This window comes from Somniosus microcephalus, chromosome 18, assembly GCF_052327205.1.
Source record: "Somniosus microcephalus isolate GS21.2 chromosome 18, FLI_Smic_1.0, whole genome shotgun sequence".
Classification (NCBI taxonomy): domain Eukaryota; kingdom Metazoa; phylum Chordata; class Chondrichthyes; order Squaliformes; family Somniosidae; genus Somniosus; species Somniosus microcephalus.
Genome location: NC_141004.1, coordinates 10777967 through 10791853, shown reverse-complemented (window position 1 = coordinate 10791853; position 13887 = coordinate 10777967). Strand labels below are relative to the sequence as shown.

Below are 13887 nucleotides of genomic sequence, written 5' to 3'. Positions count from 1 at the left end.
AATGAACAACTTGATATCATAGAATAATACAGAAAAAAAAAGAAAGACTTGCATTTCTATAGTGCCTTTCACGGCCTCAGGATGTCCCGAAGCGCTTGACAGCCAATTTTTGAAGTGTTGTCACAGTTGTAATGTAGGAAAACGCAGCAGCCAATTTGCGCACAGTAAGCTCCCACAAACAGCGATGTGATCATGACCAGATCATCTGTTTTTAGTGATGTTGGTTGAGGGATAAATATTGGTGCAGGACACCGGGGAGAACTCCCCTGCTCTTAGAAACATAGAAACATAGAAGATAGGAGCAGGATTAGGCCATTCGGCCCCTCGAGCCTGCTCCGCCATTTAATGAGATCATGGCTGATCATCCAAATTCAGTACCCTGTCCCTGCCTTCTCCCTATATCCCTTTAGCCTTAAGAAATATATCTAACTCCTTCTTGAATATATTTAATGAATTGGCCTCAACTGCCTTTTGTGGCAGAGAATTCCACAGGTTCACCACTCTCTGGGTGAAGAAATTCCTCCTCATCTCAGTCCTAAATGGCCTACCCCTTATCTTTAGTCTGTGACTCCTGGTTCTGGACTCCCCCGCCATTGGGAACATCCTTCCTGCATCTAGCCTGTCTAGTCCTGTTAGAATTTTATAAGTTTGAATGAAATGGTGCCGTGGGATCTTTTACGTCCACCTGATAGTACTGCACTGGGAATGTCAGCCTAGATTTGTGTGCTCATCTCTGGAGTGGGTGACTTGAACCCACAACCTTCTGACTCAGGGAGCGAGAGTGCTGCCCACTGAGCCACGGCTGGCATGAGCATGGAGATCACATGGCCAACGATAGTGTCTATCGCTCATACAGGAAACTCTTTTTTATCCGGCACCGACGGGTCCGGCGTGCTGCCGGATGATCAAAAAGTCCGGATTACAGAGAGGTATACTGACTAAGGTACGAGAGCCCCGTACACGGCCACAGATCCAGGCGTCCCTGTTGCATGGCATCAGGTGCAGGAACCCCGGTTACACGGCCACAGATCCAGGAACCCCGGTTACACGGCCACTAATATGAAGTAAAACTTACCTGAACCTACTCCTGAATTTTGCCGGTTAAGAGAGATTTCCGGTTATTTAGGTGCCGGTAAAAAGAGAGTTTCCTGTATTTGATTTGCTAATCAGTAATGCGATTGGCCACATCTGAAGCCCCAATTAGCCACATGTGGTGAGGAGCTAACGCACTGGAAACCCTGGCCCAGATTATGTGCTCAATCCTGGAGTGAGGCCTGTAAAACACAGCGAGTGACTCAGAGATCAGGGTGCTAGCAACTGAGCAGACATTTAAATTAAAAAACCCATTAAATTAATAACGTGATTTATTAACTTGGTAAATTAATAACTCAGTTAATTAAGAATGTGGTAAATTACTAACGCAATATATTAATAACTCTGCGTACATAATAAATATGTATATTAACTCAGTAGATTAATGCTTCGGTATATTAATAACTGAGTCACACTGTGGCGCCTGTTTGATGTCTCCATAGCTGAAGGGCTATGATGCAGAACAAAGGGCCCTGGAGATAGTAAAAAATACTGTGGGGGGAAGGTGATCGGACATGAGGGCTGAGGAGGTCCAAAGTCACAAAGCCGCCATCACCTATCCCCACCCATCCCCCTCCAATCCCCTCCGCACCCCCCACACCCTGCTTCTCCCCGAAACTCTCCCCCACACCCCACTCCTTCCTCCACCCCACACCATTCCCACCCACTCCCCACCCCTCCCCACTCCTTCCTCCACCCCATTCCATTCCCACCCTCTCCCCTCCACGCCTACCCTCTCCACCCCGCTCCTCCCCCCTCAACCCGCTCGTGACCCACAGCCCGCTCCCTCCACCTCCCTCCGCACCCCCCACATCCTGCTTCTCCCCGAACCTCTCCCTCCACCCAGCTCTTCACCCCCACCCCACTCCATTCCCACTCCCTACCCCTGCCCGCTCTTCCCTCCACCCCGCTCCTTCCCCCACCCCACTCCATTCCCACTCCCCACCCCTGCCCGCTCTTCCCTCCACCCCGCTCCTTCCCCCACCCCACTCCATTCCCACTCCCCACCCCTCCCCGCCTGCCCTCTCAACCCGCTCATGAGCCACAGCCTGCTCCCCCCACACTCTCCCCCTCCACCCTGTTTCTTTCCCCACCTCGTACTTCCCCCCCTCCCCGGACAGAGAATCTCTTGCTTAATTTCAGAACCTTGAGCTAACGACCTTCCTCTCTGATTCATTAAACCACCGGAGGGGGTTTGTGCGGGATGGTGACGGGAGGGGGGAGATGAGCACGTGGGGTTTAACAAACGTCACAGCTAATTAGCAGCAAAGATTTCTAAATAATTCACCATTGGAAGTGCTGCCTCAAGTACTCCTGATCATCCTCTGACATATCGTACAATTGACAGCTGCCCTCCGCAGGAGACGCAGGCAGCTCCTCAACTTGCACTTTATAAAAGAGACTCATTTTTGCACCTTATTTACATTTTGTAGAGAAGGTAAGATGGCTTTATCTTGATTTTTTTTTTAATTTCTCCTTTAGCCCCCTTCTCCTGCAGACGTTGACTCTTGTGAGGGCTTGGGTTCCGCAGCAATTGGTCTGCCCACCGATAGCTCACACAAGGCTATTTTTTTATGAGCCTTAGTGAGTGCCAGGTAACTATTTGCCTGTGGGGGGCATCGCAGCTAAGCCTTACCCTGTCCTTGTCTAACATCCAGCAATGTGCATTTTCAACAGCAACAACGTATTTCTAAAGCGCCTTTAACATAGTAAAATGTCCCAAGGCGCTTCACAGGAGCGATTATCAAACAACATTTGACACCGAGCCACATAAGGAGATATTAGGGCAGGTGATCAAAAGCTTGGTCAAAGAGGTAGGTTTTAAGGAGCATCTTAAAGGAGGAGAGAGAGGCAGAGAGGTTTAGGGAGGGAATTCCAGAGCTTGGGGCCTCGGCAGCTGAAGGCACGGCCGCCAATGGTGGAGCGATGGAAATCGAAGATGCTCAAGAGGCCAGAATTAGAGGAGCGCAGAGATCTTGGGGGTTTATAGGGCTGGAGGAGGTTACAGAGATAGGGAGGGGTGCTAAAAAACTGATTCTTCCTCCCACCCCCCAGCCTATGTTCACCGTGCCAATCTTAGCTCCGGAACAGCCACCCTGGGTGAGATCAGAATATGAATTTATAAGATATTCCCTTGTCCTTGAGAGAGCAGACGGGACCTCGGTTTAACATCTCATCCAAAAGACGGCACCTCCGACAGTGCAGCGCTCCCTCAGTAACATAGACGTACAGGACATAGCTATAAGATTAAACCTAAGAGATTTAGGACAGGGGACAGGAGCAACCTTTTAGGAAAAAGTATGCAGTACTGCACTGGAGTGTCAGCCTAGATTTTGTGCTCAAGCCTCTGGAGTGGGGTTTGAACCCACAACCTCCTGACTCTGAGGCGAGGTGGGTTTTAAGGAGGGTCAGATGATTGGTGAGTAAATGACACTTGTTGGCACTGGATTGGATTTGGTGGACAGGACAGGACATACCTGGGTAATTTTCCAGATTGTCAGAGAGATGCCAATGCTGTCGCTATGTTGCAAGAGCTTGGCTGGAGGAAGTGGCTAGTTCTGGAGCACAGATCTTCAGCACTACAGTTGGGATGTTGCCCCAGATCATTCATGGTAGCTGTGGCTCAGCGAGTAGCACTCTTGCCTCAAAGTCTGAAGAATTGTGGGTTCACGTCCCGCTCCAGAGACTTTGTGCACAAAATCCAGGCCGACACCCCCGGGGTGATACTGAAGGAGTGCAGTACTGTCGGGTGTGACACTGAAGGAGTGCAGTACTGTCGGAGGTGCTATCTTTTGGATGAGACATAGAACCGAGACCCCATCTACTCTCTCAGGTGGATGCAAAAGATCCCGTGGCACTATTCGAAGAAGAGCAGGGGAGTTCTCCCTAGTGTCCTGGCCAATATTTATTCCTCAACCAACATCACTAAAAAAACAAATTATCTCTTCACTATCACATTGCTGTGTGTGGGAGCTTCTTATGTTTCCTACATTACACTAGTGACTGCACTTCATTGGCTGTGAAGTGCTTTGGGACGTCCTGAGGTCATTAAAGGCGCTATAGAAATGCAAGTCTTTCTTTCTTACAGTGTCCCGGATTACTCATAGATACAAGACCCCATTAAGAATGACCAAAAGTAACCATGGTGGAGTGACAGGAGCAAGGATGTCTTGCTGCAGTTGTACAGGGCCTTGGTGAGACCACACCTTGAGTATTGTGTGCAGTTTTGGTCACCTTATCTGAGGAAGGATGTTCTTGCCATGGAGGGAGTGCAGCGAAGATTCACCAGACTGATACCTGGGATGGCAGGAATGGCGTATGAGTAGAGATTGGGTCGATTAGGCTTATATTCGCCAGAGTTTAGAAGAATGAGAGGGGATCTCATTGAAACTTATAAAATTCTAACAGGACTAGACAGACTAGATGCAGGAAGGATGTTCCCGATGGCCGGGAGTCCAGAACTAGGGTTCACAGTCTAAGGATAAGGGGTAAGCCATTTAGGACTGAGATGAGGAGGAATTTCTTCACCCAGAGAGTGGTGAACCTGTGGAATTCTTTACCACACAAAGCAGTTGAGGCCAATTCATTAAATATATTCAAGAAGGAGTTAGATATATTTCTTAAGGCTAAAGGGATCAAGGGATATGGGGAGAAAGCAGGGACAGGGTACTGAATTTGGATGATCAGCCATGATCTAATTAAATGGCGGAACAGGCTCTAGGGGCTGAATGGCCTACTCCTGCTCCTATCTTTTATGTTTCTATGTTTCTATGACCCAGAATTTCCATTGATAGATGTGACCAGATTACCTGTGGCCGAGAATTCTCATGAATTATGACCCATTCAGAATCCCGGGTGCTGTCTGCACTTGCTGAGACTGAAGCGCAGATGGTCATGAGAGGCACATGTAAAGAACAATAGAGACTTGCATCGTTTATTGACACCAATTAATTCTGATACTTTCTACATCGTCCTTCAAATGGCTCCCCTGCTGTTCTGCGAGACTCTGCAAGTGACAGCTACACCAGACCTCCCGAGCTTGTATCCATGTATAACTCACCGGCACATCACAGCTGAATTTTCCTTCAAGAAAATAATAATTTTGTCACAAAACACTTACATATTTAAAGTGCCATGTTAATCTGCATCCGAAATGGCAAATCCAATTATTATTATATAATAACTATCACTGAATACTGTGAGACATTGATTCAGGATTGATACGGGCAGCTCCAGCCTGCATATCATCTCACAATCAAACCTGTTTGTCTATCATAAATTATACTGAGAACTAAACATGGGTTTCATGTTTTTATCAGGGGCTTGTGGTTACAGAGAATCACAGAACAGTACAGCACAGAAGGAGGCCATTCGGCCCATCGAGTCTGCGCCGGCTCTTTCGAAGAGCAATCCAGTCAGTCCCACTCCCCCGCTCTTTCCCCATATCCCTGCAATTTTTTTTCCAAGTATTTATCCAATTCCCTTTTAAGGGCTACTATTGAATCTGTATCCACCGCCCTATCAGGCAGCGCATTCCAGATCCTAACCACTCGTTGTGTAAAAAAGTTTTTCCTCATGTCACAGCTTTGGGGACTGGAGCAGATGTAAGTTGTATTTGGGCCTGGAGTGGGGAATACAGGAACAGGAGGAGCCCATTCTGCCCCTCGAGCCTGTCCCGCCATTCAATTAGATCACGGCTGATCTGTATCTTAACTCCATTTACCCGCCTTGGGATTGTAACCATTAATACCCTTGCCTAACAAAAATCTATCAATCTCCGTTTTAAGATTTTCAATTGACCCCCCAGCCGCAACCACTTTTTGGGGGCGGGCGTTCCAGATTTCCACTACCGCTTGTGTGAAGAAGTGCTTCCTGACATCACCCCTGAACGGCCTGGCTCTAATTTTACGGTTATGCCCCTTTGTTCTGGACCCCCCACCAGAGGAAATAGTTTCTCTCTATCTATCCCATCAACTCTTTTAATCATCTTAAACACCTCATTTAGATCACCCCTTAATCTTCTCTCCTCGAGGGAATACAAGCCTAGTCTGTGCAACCTGGCCTCTTTAATTTAAGATTTTTAGCCCAGGTATTATTCTGGTGAAATAACAACAGAAAATGCTGGAACAACTCAGCAGGCCAGGCAACATCCGTGGAGAGAGAAACCGAGTCAACATTTCAGGTCGAAACCCTTCGTCAGGACTGAGAGAAAACACAGGAAATGAAACAGATTAAAAGGCCAGTTTGGGGGCTGGGAAATGGGGATGAAAGAACAAAAGAGAAGTGAAGAGACATTAAGAGGTATTCAAAACCAGACGAGATGGTGATCGGACTAGTGGAGACAAAAGACGGCTCTAGATTAGGTGTGAAATGCGCTGGCAGAATGGGAGACAGCTGCCATGTGGGAGAGAGAAAAAGGGGGGAAAGGGCCAAAACAAAGGTGTGGATAAAAAATATATGTAAAAATGTAATAGGGGCCAAGGTTATGATCTGAAATTGTTGAACTCGATACTGAGTCCGGAAGGCTGTAAAGTGCCTAATCGGAAGATGAGGTGCTGTTCCTCAGGCTTACGCTGGGTTTCCGCGGAACAGTGCAAGAGGCCGAGGACGGTGAGGTCTGAGTGGGAATGGGGCGGTGAATTAAAATGACAGGCAACTGGAAGCTGAATCTGTGCTGCACCATCTCCTATCCTTCCTGAGGTGCAGTGCCCAGAACTGAACACAGTAATCTAAATGGGGTCTAACCAGAGCTTTATCTAACTGTCACCTTGTATTCTCGGCCCCGTGAGATAAAGGCCAACATTCCATTAGCCGTTTTAATAAACTTTTAGTGATTTCTGTATTTGGCCCCCTAAATCTCTCTGCTCCTCCACAGTTCCTAGCTTCTCGCCATTTAGAAAATACTCTCAATAGGGGCTTGTAGTTACACACGTACAAAGTAAAGTCTTTAATATGAACATACAAAATTGATGGGCAGGAAAAGAGCGGTAGGTCCAACAAAACGGCACCACGCTCATGATACCTGGAGCACCATGACTAAATACTTCCTACCCTCTCCCCCACCCCTCCCCATTTCCCTCCTCCCCCATGTTTTTTTAAAATTCATTCATGGGATCTGGGCGTTGCTGCCAAGACCAGCATTTATTGCCCATCCCCAGTTGCCCTTGAGAAGGTGGTGGTGAGCTGCTTTCTTGAACCGCTGCAGTCCGTGTGGTGAAGGTACTCCCACAGTGCTGTTCGGGAGGGAGTTCCCGTATTTTGACCCAGCGACGCTGAAGGAACGGCCGATATATTTCCAAGTCAGGATGGTGTGTGACTTGGAGGGGAACTTGGAGGTGGTGGTGTTCCCGTGCACCTGCTGCCCTTGTCCTTCTAGGTGGGAGAGGTCGTGAGTTTGGGAGGAAAATCTCCCAGGAGAGGCAAAATACGGAGAAAAAAGCCCAGGGTCAATAAGAGAAAAAATATCCTGGAAAAGTCCTCTCCAAACCCCTCGAGATCGAAACCAGTCCAGATCACACGGACCAAGTGTCATCTGTAAATAATCTCGTACCTCCTATATGATGCCATCTCTGCCCCAGTCAAGAACCAGGGCTTGTAGTTACACATGTATAATGCAAGAACACAGCAACTAAACTTAAAACAATGGAGTGAGGAGATCAAGGTGGTTGGGCAAATGATTTGGAGCATTGAGGCATCTCTCCGGTATCTACACTTGCCGCAGGTGCAGTGGTTTGTTGCCCAGATACTGCAATTGTACATAAAAAGTCACAGAGGCCACGGGCAAGTTTATGAGGGGATCACAATGACATCACATCTCTTGCCCGACAGACAGGCCAGTTAAGTTGCAGTTTGTTTTGATGCAAAGCAGATTCAAAGAAAGACTTGCATTTCTATAGCGCCTTTCACAACCTCAGGATGTCCCAAAGCGCTTCACAGCCGATGAAGTACTTTTGAAGTAGTCACTGTTGTAATGTAGGAAACGCAGCAGCCAATCGCACACAGCAAGCTCCCACAAACAGCAATCTGTTTTTGGTGATGGTGGTTGCGGGATAAATATTGGCCAGGACACCAAGGATAACTCACCTGCTGTTCTTTGAATAGTGCCGTGGGATCTTTTACGTCCACCTGAGAGGGCACACGGGGCCTCGGTTTAACGTCTCATCCGAAAGACAGCACCTCCGACAGTGCAGCACTCCCTCAGCACTGCACTGGAGTGTCAGCCTAGGTCTTTGTGTTCAAGTCCCTGGAGTGGGGACTTGAACCCACAACCTTCTGACCCAGAGGCGAGAGAGTGCTACCCACTGTGCCACAGCCGACACATGGACAACATGTGAGTCATTGGCTTTTGAGAGCTCTGCATCTGCGATAGGGGTAAAATTTTAAGAAGTTATATAAAAGGTCAGAATGACTGAGGCAAGGTATAGCTTTAATGTTCCTTATTACAACAGCGACTACACTTCAAAAATACTCCATTGGCTGTAAATTGCTTTGGGATGCCCTGAGGTCATGAAAAGCGTTGTATACGTGCAAGTCTTTCTTTCTTTTTAATAAATCGTTAACCTTCATTGCCTATTATCAGGAACGACTCCCAGCCTGTGAGGGTTAAAGGCAGGGAAAGAGTTCAGTTGGGGAGTGTCAGCCTGGCTTTTTTGTGCTCGAGTCTCTGAAGTGGGACTTGAACCTTCTGACACGGAGGCGAGAGAGTGCGACCCACTGAGCCATGGCTAACACGTAGCCGGATGCTCAGCTCAACATCGACATGAACAAGTCACCAGAATACAACTTGGATGGTTCGTGCGATACCATCTTAAAGAGACAGTCTCGCACCAATTCAGCTTTACATTCATTGCAACACAAGCAAAGAAAACTTCCCAGAAGGTCCGACTTTGTTCAATTTAATCTCTTTAGTTTAATTAAGAGCCTCTGCGACAAGGGACCAATCATCTCCCAGCCTGCCATAGCCCCGCCTACTCTTTTCCCTTCGTTTCTCCTTTGTCTTTTTTCAGTGTTAATTCTAATTATTTGCTTTCTGGAAATTTTCTTTACACACACTTTGGATTTTCCTCTATTTTCTCAGGTTTCTTTTATTTTATTTTTCTGTCAGCCTTGGCACATGTGGAGAAGGTATTTTATTACAGTGTAAAGCAGTCCATTGAAGTGATTGGACCAGAATCCATGGCAACTTTTGCCAAGACAAGGGGCAGTGGGGGGGCTTGGGATTGTGCCTCAAGTTAGGACATTTCTTTAATAAAATATTCATTGACAATAACCAGCAATGTTTCCATATCGTCACACACAAAAGGAAATGAAAAAATGGGCTTTTATTTATTTATTTATTTTTATATAAAAGACTTTTGGGCATTTGGCTTACACTTCAGATATTTCCAGACGGCCCACTCACAAACCAGACTGTCCAACTCAACACCGGCTCATGGGTAGAAACCGCCGAGCATCACATTGGATGTGGTAGAGCCCAGCCACACCGCCCTCGGTGACTCATCACGGCACGTTCAGTGTCATATACAAAGTAGGTCAAAAAAGCAAATGGAGGTATAGGGGGCGTGACCTTTCAGATGGGGGGATGTGACCTTTCAGGTGGAGGCGCGACCTTTCAGATGGGGGCGCGACCTTTCAGATGGGGGGCGCGACCTTTCAGATGGGGGGCGCGACCTTTCAGATGGGGGGCACGACCTTTCAATGGGGGGCCACGACCTTTCAGATGGGAGGCGCGACCTTTCAGATGGGGAGCCACGACCTTTCAGACTGGGGGGCGACCTTTCAGACGGGGGGCTCGACCTTTCAGGTGGGGGGGGCGCGACCTTTCAGATGGGGCGCGACCTTTCAGATGGGGTCGCGACCTTTCAGATGGGGTAGCGACCTTTCAGATGGTAGTAGCGACCTTTCAGATGGGGGGGCGACCTTTCAGATGGTGGGGCATGGCCTTTCAGGCCCTATTGATCAGGCCCTCACAGCTGTTGCGCAATCTGGTGATAACTTGCTGGATTTCTGAGTGAAACTGGTGATTCAGCATCGTGTAAATGAAGGGGTTCACGGCGGCAGGAACGCAGGTCAAGGCAGCTGCGAACGTCTGAAGCTCGAGAAGTAGCAGCCTCTGTGAGGGAAGGGAAGAGACAGAGAGAACACGGTTAGAATCAAGATTCTTCACTGACTCTTCCCTGACCGTTTCTAGAATCTGCTGCCTTTTTGTCAACAACCTTCCCTTTCTTCAAATATGTATGCAAAACAACAACAACTTGTATTTATATAATGCCTTTAATGTAATAAAATGTCCCACGGCACTTCACAGGAGTATTAAAAGACAAAAAATTTGACACCGAGCCACATGAGGAGATATTAGAGCAGGTGACCAAAAGCTTGGTCAAAGAGGTAGGTTTTAATGAGCGTCTTAAAAGGAGGAAAGAGCGGTAGAGAGGCAGAGAGGTTTAGGCAGGGAATTCCAGAGCTTAGGGCCTAGGCAACAGAAGGCATGGCCACCAATGGTTGAGCGATTATAATCAGGGATGCTCAAGAGGGCAGAATTAGAGGAGTGCAGATATCTCGGGAGGTTGTGGGGCTGAAGATTAGTGATAGGGAGGGGCGAGGCCATGGAGGGATTTGAACACGAGGGGGAGAATTTTGAAAGAGGGTTAAACAAAAAGTGCTTGAACAAATTTGATATCGTTACCAACCCCAACCAATACCTTTCATTTACACCAGTATTTTAGGAATTGGGGTCCAGTAGGGTGTATGTAAGGGGCTCCCAGGCCTTTCCAGCCCATTGTCGCTCCCTGACGGCTTGGTTGGGTCGTTCAATGGCCGGTATGCAACTAAGCCTTTCAAGCCAGGAACGTCCCAGGTTTGATTCCCAGTCTGTGCTGAGTTAGCTGGAGCAGCAGCATAGGAATTACAACAGGCCTCAGCACCCCAGGCACTGAAAGGAAGAATACAAGAAAAATCAGGGCTCCCACTGCTGATAACTGTCCAATAACCCCGACTGGAACATGTGTCTGTGCGGATTTCGCGCAAGGACAAGCTTGGGCTGGGTTATGATGCTCCCCAAGGCTGATTAACCTGCCAGTTTCCATGGTCTACTCAAACGTGAAGTGTGACCATTTGTGTGATGTACTGGAGGACAACTGGTCCTGGTACAGCTGTTCCGCAGCAAGAGCCAGTGCCTTCAGAACTAGGGGTCAAAGTCTCAGGATAAGGGATCGGCCATTTAGGACTCAGATGAGGAGAGATTTCTTCACTCAGAGGGTCGTGACCCTTTGGAATTCTCTACCCCAGAGAGCTGTGGGTGCTCATTGAGAATATTCATGACAGAGATCGATAGATTTTTGGTCACCAAGGGAATGAAGGGATGTGGGGAATAGTGTGCGAAGGTGGAGATGAGGTAGAAGATCAGCCATGATCTTATGGGATGGCGGAGCAGGCTCGAGGGGCCGAATGGCCGACTCCTGCTCCTAATTCTCATGTTCTTCAGGAAATGAGTGGAGATAATGGAAAGTAATAAACCTTTCACCTGAATACCGTGCCTTTGCCCTCTTGTGTTGCGTAGCCACATTAGTCAATAGTTGGGCCCCATTGTGTGTGTGTGTGTGTGCACATGTATGTAGATAATCAGTCTCTTCATACTTAGGCTGGAGACTTCATAGAATCATTCAACACAGAAAGAGGCCATTCAGCCCATCATCTCTGTGCAAGCTCAAATTAGTCCAACTCCCCTGCTTTCTCCCCATAGCCCTGCAAATGTTACCTTTTTAAAGTATGTATCTACTTACCATGGAAGAATCATCTTGCAGAAACATGTTCACCAATAAAACAATAACCAACGGCATCCAGAACACTAGGAAGGTCAAGATGATATAACCAAAGCGTTTGGCTAGTTTTCCCTCCATCCTTTTCTTGGCACACTCCCGAGACCTGCTGGTGATGAGGCACACTGCTCCCACTATGTTAGGGGCATCGGGTGACCCATTCTCGGGGGGCAACGATACGCAGCTATTCATCGAAACAACTCGGTACTGAACTGGACAGGCGTCCTTCTTCGACTGAAGAACGGGGTTGGGCTCAACGTGTGAATGGCAGAGCTGCCCGGTAGTTGGCACCTGGGCGGCTGATGTTTGTTGAATGCTCTGCCAGGCTGACCCTGGCAGGTGTAGCTCGTGCTCTCCCGCTGAAGCAGGCATGATACCGCTGTCAAAGATTCGGTTGCTGTGCTGTCTGACCAGCACAAAAATTCTCAGGTAATGGCCAACTATCAGAGACAAGCTGACAATCCAAACAGGCACCAGGATGTAGGAACCGAAAGGGTCAAAGTAACTTTGAGCGTCTATGGGTCGATGTCTGCACCTCACATACACAGGGGTGTCCTTGGCCACAGTGATGGAGAAGACAGATAACACAAAACCCAGGGACCAAACGATGGAGATCCACACCTTGACCCTAGCCTTCCTCTTGGCTGTTTGGAATGGGTTGGCGATGGCTTGGTAACGCTCAGCACTGATGACCACCAGAGTGACCAACTGGACACAGCTGCTGAGGGAATAGGTGAAAGGTTGCAAGAGGCACAAGGTCTCGCCCAGGTCAGCGCGGCTATTGCCCCAAGTGCTGGCCACCAGGAACCCGGGGATGTCCACGGCGCATTTCAGGAGGTCGTTGGCCGCAAGGTTGACCAGAAGCGCGTTGTTTGCCGTCTGCAAGGACTTGTTGGCGTAAACCACCCGGCAGACCAGCCCGTTCCCCAACACCCCGATGATCAAAGTGCAGCTCAGCATCAAGCCACTCACCACCAGGGAAACGGCGTGGAGAGGAATATAAACTCCAGAGCTGCTGCCGTTGGATCCCGGAGCAAGGGGACCCGGCATCTCTCCCTCTTCCACCCAAACTTCCCCCCGAGTCCAAAATGACTGAACTTCAGTGTCTGAACGTCTTCACTCCGTGTTGTTTCCGTGTTAATAACCTTGCAATAACTGGAAACTTGACTCCCTCCCCGCAATCACCCATCGCCACCTTCCTTGGCTTTGCAGCTTCGCCTCGTTACTGTGGGGCGGCGGAGTCTTTGCTATTACGGTCTAATAATTGCATCTTTCTTGATAATCTCTGATTGGTTTCCCTCCGAGCGCTTGTAAGTACTTGTCTCTTGTCCATCAATTCACAACAAGCGCATTAACCCATTGTGGTGCAATTCACCTGCTCCAATTGGGGGGGAGGGGGATTGGACATCCCTACAACCCTCCCAGATCTCTGCACTCCTCCACTTCTGGCCTCTTGGACATCCCAGATTTTAATCACTCCACCATTGCCTTCAGCCCTAAGTTCTGGAATTCCCTCCCTAAACCTCTCCGCCTCTCCTCCTTTAAGGCGCTGCTTAAAAACCGACCCTTGACCCAGCTTTGGTCACCTGTCGCTAATTATTTCATGTGGCTGGCTGTCAGATTTTGTTTGGTAATCGCGTGAAGCCTCCTTGGGACGTTTTTACTACGTTAAAGGCGCTATATAAATACAAGTTGTTGTTATTGCAAGAGTTAAAATTCAAAGTGAACATACTCATCCTCAGAATGGCTGTTGTGCCACAGTCCCTGTCCTCACTTCGCTAAACAATTACATCATTTGTAAAGTCTAACTTAGTTCAATGTCCTTTTGTAAGCAATGCAGGTGCAATAATTTTAGGTTAAATCTATCTATGCAGGGGTGAATGTGAGGAAAAGCTTAACACAGCGAGTGGTGGGGACCTGGAACTCTGCCGACGGAAGCGGAGACACTCATTGTTTTCAAGGGGAGACCGGAGAGGCA

General features: G+C 48.2%; 1 protein-coding gene and 1 pseudogene across 1 annotated transcript; one reads left to right on the top strand and one right to left on the bottom strand.

Moving 5' to 3' along the window:
• The window catches only part of LOC147105023 (uncharacterized), a 39643-nt pseudogene extending 36973 nt beyond the window's left edge, over positions 1-2670 (top strand).
• A 6738-nt stretch (positions 2671-9408) lies between these two features.
• LOC147105022 (5-hydroxytryptamine receptor 1A-like) lies at positions 9409-13433 on the bottom strand. Its single transcript, XM_086011045.1, has 2 exons — positions 11874-13433; positions 9409-10204 (listed from the first exon to the last, which is right to left on the bottom strand). Exons 1-2 carry the CDS (start codon positions 12957-12959, stop codon positions 10037-10039), a joined length of 1254 nt encoding a protein of 417 aa, XP_085867171.1. The 5' UTR covers positions 12960-13433; the 3' UTR covers positions 9409-10036.
• Positions 13434-13887: the final 454 nt, after the last annotated feature.

Bases quoted from the DNA above. Each gene is read 5' to 3' on its own strand.
- LOC147105022 (XM_086011045.1), bottom strand. From the start codon at position 12,959: ATGCCGGGTCCCCTTGCTCCGGGATCCAACGGCAGCAGCTCTGGAGTT. The intron at 10,205-11,873 runs GTAAGTAGATAC...CTTCCCTCACAG, and splicing joins TGCAAGATGATTCTTCCATG to AGGCTGCTACTTCTCGAGCT.